The sequence below is a fragment of the Impatiens glandulifera genome, chromosome 1 (genome assembly GCF_907164915.1).
Source record: "Impatiens glandulifera chromosome 1, dImpGla2.1, whole genome shotgun sequence".
In the NCBI taxonomy this organism is placed as follows: domain Eukaryota; kingdom Viridiplantae; phylum Streptophyta; class Magnoliopsida; order Ericales; family Balsaminaceae; genus Impatiens; species Impatiens glandulifera.
Window position 1 is genome coordinate 39,023,181 of NC_061862.1, and position 6,007 is coordinate 39,029,187.

Below are 6,007 nucleotides of genomic sequence, written 5' to 3' on the forward strand. Positions count from 1 at the left end.
AGTTATCGTAGACACTCATTTTTTACCCCCAAGTTTATAACTTTAAAAATCACAAATCTAATGATCGGATTGTGACTCACGACCGATGTAACGAGCTAGTCTCTGACGGATGCTAACTAACTGGATTTTAGAAACCGTTGAATATCTGCTCGATCCATAGTGGCGGATAAATATATGATTGGCTCTAAGTTGATAGAGGAGGATTATGAGGATCATTAGAGAGATAGTTTCGACACAGCCTTCTCTTATTATTCCAATTCAATTGTAAGTTTCTTAGTGTCTATTAAAAGCATTAGGAAACACTTTGTAACTTCCTAATTTTACTTCAATACTAGTTCATAATTTCACCTGTATTTTCTCCCTCTTCTAATTTATTTTGATTGAATGTGTTAATTTAGATAATTGTCTAATAGTTCATGGGCTGGATGAACTATTACAGATCAAAGACACTGCAAGGATCAAAGAAGAATGACCACCGGTAAAATTAATTAATTATTTCATTTGGACTAGATTAGTGTATGTATCATCTCATCAAATCCAACAACATTATTAATATATATGTCATTAAATTCATTCTGTTTCATGTTCTTCCTTCTTGTTGTTCTTAAGACATCCTCCTCCTCCTAATCCAGACAAAGAGGTAATCCATGTCTGATCTGACATCTTGGATTCATCATCTTGATTTCTATGCCAACTCCAAAATGCGTGAGTTGAGTTGACTATCCTCAGCTCGCCATGGCCGAAGCTTGCTTCTCTGAAAACAGACCATTCAGGCCGTGGCTTTACATACCTGCAATTCAAGCCATTAATAATAGAAAGAAAGAAAAAAGAAAAACACTTAACCAACACCAGCAGCAGCAACATACTTGTATGCTAAACCTTCTCTATTCCCTCCATCACCAATTGTAATATGGACAGCACCACAAGGATTCAATCTTCCATTATACACACGTACCTGCCAAATAACCCAAAGAAATAAAACATCTCAAATTCGATTCTGAATTAAACCACCTTGATTGATTGATTGATTCTGGTCTCGAAACATACTGAGCGCTCATAAGCATGCACGTGGCCGGCAATAACAATGTCTACACTGGCACCATATAACAACGGTTCTATTGTGGTCATCATATTATCCCCTTCACCATGATGAGCATAATTACTGTTATACCATGGAACATGAAACACTACAACCAGCCAAGGCCTTTTCTTCATTCTATCCACTTTCAAGAGATCAGTCTTCAGCCATCTGTATTGATCAGAATACGTATCGTACATGGTGTAACAGCTAAGCATGATAACATGAACTCCGGCAACATCAAACGAATAATAATGATTCGAACTCGATCCACTCTCCTCAAACGGCATCTTCCATCTAGAATTATACGACACAAAGCCATCTTCAACTAACTTAATACTTTCCTTTTCATGGTTACCTTCTGTTACCATCCAAGGCCTCGAACTAGCCAAAGGCTGAACTAGCTTGCCAAACGTGTCCCATCTAGACTGAATATGATCGGCGTAGGACAAGTCTCCAGGGAGAAGGTAAACATCGTACTCACAATGTTTGATGTGTTCAAGTGTTGTTTTAGTCCAACCGGACTGACCTAAATCACCGGCCACAGCAAAAGTTAATGGGTATTTAGATGGAGGGGTTTTAAAGTTGAATTCGGAACCTAATCCTCCACATCTATAATAATAGATAGTGTCATGTTTCAATGGGCCGATTACAGTATGATGAATCTTTCCTGATTTGTAGAGTAGATAAGTGTATGAAGTGGTTTCTCCTTGGGCTACACTGGTGTAATTATTTGTGGAAGTTCCGTATTGAACTATAGATGAAGCTTGATGATGTTCACTCTTTGTTATCCAACTCACTCGGATGTGTGCTTCACCTGCCAACGAGATATGCACCTGCAGATTTTTGTAAAGAAATATGAGAGTGCCCCCAACAACCAGAGAGATCGAAGAAAAAAGAAGACCTGTTGGGGGTATGGAGAAGGATGTCCGCTCAAGGGGAAGTTCAGGAGCTTTCTGGGCTGAGGACGGACATAATCGCAGTTTACAATGGCAGCAGCTGCAATCAATAGGAACTCTGCTATAAGATATGCCAACTTTACCATCGCTTGGGGAGAAGTGAATTTATTATTTATTATGTAAACTATAGTTCCCGTTTAATAAAAAAATCATAATTTCTTGTTGGGTTGATGAGGAAATAGGAAGGAAGATTATCGGAGTTGACATCTACCTTTTTACATTGCAGAAAAGAACAACTTTAAGAAAGTGCAAGAGAGAGACAAATCATATGATTTGTGAGGGCAGGTTGCGGATGAGTTAAATAATTATGCTCTTCTAATTAATTAGTTCATGATATTCAGTTCATATGAATTATATATTAAAATCATTAATCTTATTAACAAATTTTAAAATAAAATTATTATCTAAAAATCTATAATTATACAAAATTATTATTTAAAAAAAATGATTTAAAATTATGATTAATTTAACAATTATAAATCAAATATATATATATATATATATTATAATTATTAATCTTATTTAAAATAAATTATAATTACGAAATATTTTATTAATTTTATAAAATATAATTAATATAAAATATTAGATATACATTATAAATAATATATTAAAACCAAAATAATGTTTTTATTAGTCAATGAAATTTTTTTAATAAATATTTAATTTTAAAATAAATATAAAAAAAAATCACTTACAAAAACTATATGAAATAATAATTTAATAAATAAGCGAAGACAATACTATAATACAAAATTATTATATGATTTTAATATAATATAATATATAACAGGTTAAATTTAGGGACTAGATTGTTTATTCTCAACTTATTTACGTCCACTTATTTTACTTATTCGTTTATATGATCTTAAAAAATAATAAGGGAAATTTGATAAAATGATCCTCAAAGAGGGTCATTTTCAAAACTAATCCTGATTTTTTAAATATAATCTTTTTTTTTTTAAATTTGGATAATTTTATCCTTACTTAATTTTTTATTTTTTTATTCCCTTTTCATTTTCCCCCCATTTCACAGTCCCGTTTTCTTTCCCCTCTCTTCCCCCCACGACCGTTGCTCTTCCCCCCGACTCCCACTCCCCAAGCCCCGTCTCCCCGACGATCACCAAGACGCTTCCAGCCCGACTCCCCGATGATTGCCGAGCGCTTACCCCTCGAGCCCGACTACCCGACGATCGCCAAACGCTTCCAGCCCGACTCCTTAACAATCGCCAAGCCCCGAACGCTGAGCCCGTCTCCCCGACGTCAGCCCAACATTTCTGAGGTTAGTTCGACTACTTCTCCCTCTTTTGCATGTCAAGTATGAAAGGTTTTAGGGTTTTAGTATTTTAGTTTAGGGTTTAGGCTTTATTAAGCTCTATTGTTTTGGTTTGAAATGCTTTAAGATATAAGAAATGTATAGTCTTTCTTTAATCTGAATAGTTTGTGAACATTTTTCCGTGGGTACGCAATTGAATTGTGTGGTACGCCAACTCAATTGCGTGGTACGCCAACTTAATTGCGTGGTATGCCAACTCAATTGTGTGGTACACAATTAAATTGCGTGGTATTCAACTCAATTGCGTGGTACGTCAACTCAATAGCGTAGTACACAATTGAGTTGTGTGGTACACAAATGCATTGCGTTGTACGTACGCAAATGCAATTTTCCTAGTTTGCGTCTAACATTGTATATATGTTTTTACTGTTTTTATAGATGGCACCAACCAAAACCATTATTAATGATTTTACTGGTCGTGTTTAATGGAAATCCACCGGCACCAGCTTGGCAAAGATAAAGGAGAGGTTTACTCACTAGATCTTTTGGATATGGCTTTGCAGACTCAATTTCAATATTTATTCAAAGCCCCGACATTATTTTTTCCAGGAACCATACTCCATCAGATGCTTATCAGGAAAATCAGCTCAAATTCGAAGGAGATAAGGTTCTTGGTCAATGGTGAGGAGGTCTGTTGGGGCATGAAAGATTATGTCTTGGTGACAGGCCTCAACTTTGGCAGATTTCCTTTGGTGGAAAACATGGAGGTATAAGAATGTCCACCCCTTGTCCGTAAATATTTTAAGGATAAAATGGATGTTAGACTAAAAGAGGTTGAAGCCATTTTCTCCGAATGCTCTGATAAGGAGGATTCATGGAAGATGGGGCTCATATTCCTCATTTACTAGTATATGTTCACAGCTGATAATATGAGGAAGGTAAGTTTCAGAATCTTTCGCATGGTGGAGGACATGTAGATGTTCCTCCAATTTCCATGGGGAAAGATGTCCTTCAGAGCAATCATGTAGGGTATTGACAAAGATATGAAACACCTTCGGGGGTTATATCTCGCCAAGAAGAAAGCTTGGAACAAGAAAAACGTATGTGATGTCACTTATACTTTACATGGGTTCGCATTAGCCTTCCAAGTGTGGACCTATGAGCTTATCAATACATGTGTCCCCAAATTTGCTGAAAGGACACGGTAAGATCCTACAAGCCCAAGGATAGTGCTCTATACATCCTACAGAAGTTATTCTCTATAGGAGGTATTCACTGCACTCCAGAAGTGTAATGTTCTCAGCAAAATTGATGAGTCTGAGAAGAAGAAGAATAAGTACTTTGGGGACGACTTTGAAGATATGAGAGACAATATTTATGATGAATTCTTTGAATTAGATGGGAGGAAGAGAATGATTGAAGATTGTGAAGAAGATGAAAAAGATGAAAGAACTCTCAAACCGCCAGCCAAGAAGAGGAGACTTATTAGTCCCAGCTCCCCAACCCTGAAGTTAACGATGAAACTAGCCAAGACAGCTCTTAGCAAGTCCCTTCTGCGACGACTCATCAAACTAATCAAGACAATTATACATCTAGTGCACCCAATCGAGTGTCTCAAGTCCATACTGATGCCAAACTTGATGAGCTGACAAATGATGTAAATGAGATTAAAACTGAAATCAAACTCATCAAGGAGAATCAAGGAGAATCAACATCTTATAATCACATTATTGCGGGAAATAAAGGAATAAAAGAATGGTGAATGAGAATAAAAGGAAGAGGTAGGTACTGCACTTGATACTGAGAAAGAGAAGGAGAAAAAGAGGCAAGAGATGAAGAAGAGAAAGCGAGGAGATGAATAAGATGCAGGAGATGAAGAAGAGGAAGGAGGATGATGAGATGAAGAAGAAGGAGATGAAGAAGAGGAAGGAGGATGAAGAGATGAAAAGAAAGAAGAAGGAGAGGAAGGAGAGGCTGATGGAGTTGGCCAAGAGAAGGAAGGCGACTGAGTTGGCCAAGAAGAGGAAGGCGGATATGGCAGCCGATGTATATTTGCGCACCACGCCCCACGCACCCCACCACATCCCACGCACCACACCTCGCAAAATGTATATTAATCTCATTTTTATTGTGCATGACGAGGAGGAAGATGAGGAGGAGGATGAAGAGGAGATAGATTTGCGCCCCACGCACCATGCTCCACAGTGTATATTAATCTGATTTTTTGATTGTGCAGGACGAGGAGAATGAAGAGGAAGAGGATTTGCGCCCCAAGCCCCAAGACTCAATTCCATTTTGCCTCCCTCGCAAATTGAATTTTGATGCCCAGAGGAGAAGAATGATGAGGTTCTATTTTGCCTCCCTCGCAAATTGAATTTTGATGCCCAGAGGAGAAGAATGATGAGGTGGAGGAGAAGAAGAATAAGGAGGAGAAGAAGACTGAGGAAGAAAAGGAGAAGACTGAGGAGAAGATTAAGGAGGAGAAGGAGAATAATGTGGAGAAGAAGAAGACTAAGTAGAATATTGAGAAGGAGAATGAGAAGACTCCTTGAGGAGGAGAAGGAGAAGATTGTGGAGAAAGAGAAGATTGTGGAGGAGGAGAAAATTGTGGAGAAGGAGATGATTGTGGAGGAGGAGATTGTGGAGAAAGAGAAAGAGAAGAAGAATGAGAAGGAATTGTTGAGAATAAGGAGG

General features: G+C 37.6%; 1 protein-coding gene across 1 annotated transcript; it reads right to left on the reverse strand.

The window, feature by feature from the left end:
* Positions 1-482: 482 nt before the first annotated feature.
* On the reverse strand, positions 483-2,190 carry LOC124920866 (purple acid phosphatase 18-like). Its single transcript, XM_047461436.1, has 4 exons — positions 1,983-2,190; positions 1,048-1,914; positions 867-955; positions 483-790 (listed from the first exon to the last, which is right to left on the reverse strand). Exons 1-4 carry the CDS (start codon positions 2,121-2,123, stop codon positions 571-573), a joined length of 1,317 nt encoding a protein of 438 aa, XP_047317392.1. The 5' UTR covers positions 2,124-2,190; the 3' UTR covers positions 483-570.
* Positions 2,191-6,007: the final 3,817 nt, after the last annotated feature.

What these genes read in the sequence shown, in the direction of transcription:
- LOC124920866 (XM_047461436.1), bottom strand. Translation starts at nt 2,123, where the DNA reads ATGGTAAAGTTGGCATATCTTATAGCAGAGTTCCTATTGATTGCAGCT. An exon ending in TGCATGCTTATGAGCGCTCA is followed by an intron (nt 956 to 1,047) that starts GTATGTTTCGAG and finishes GTTATTTGGCAG; the next exon opens with GTACGTGTGTATAATGGAAG. An exon ending in AGAGAAGGTTTAGCATACAA is followed by an intron (nt 791 to 866) that starts GTATGTTGCTGC and finishes CTTGAATTGCAG; the next exon opens with GTATGTAAAGCCACGGCCTG.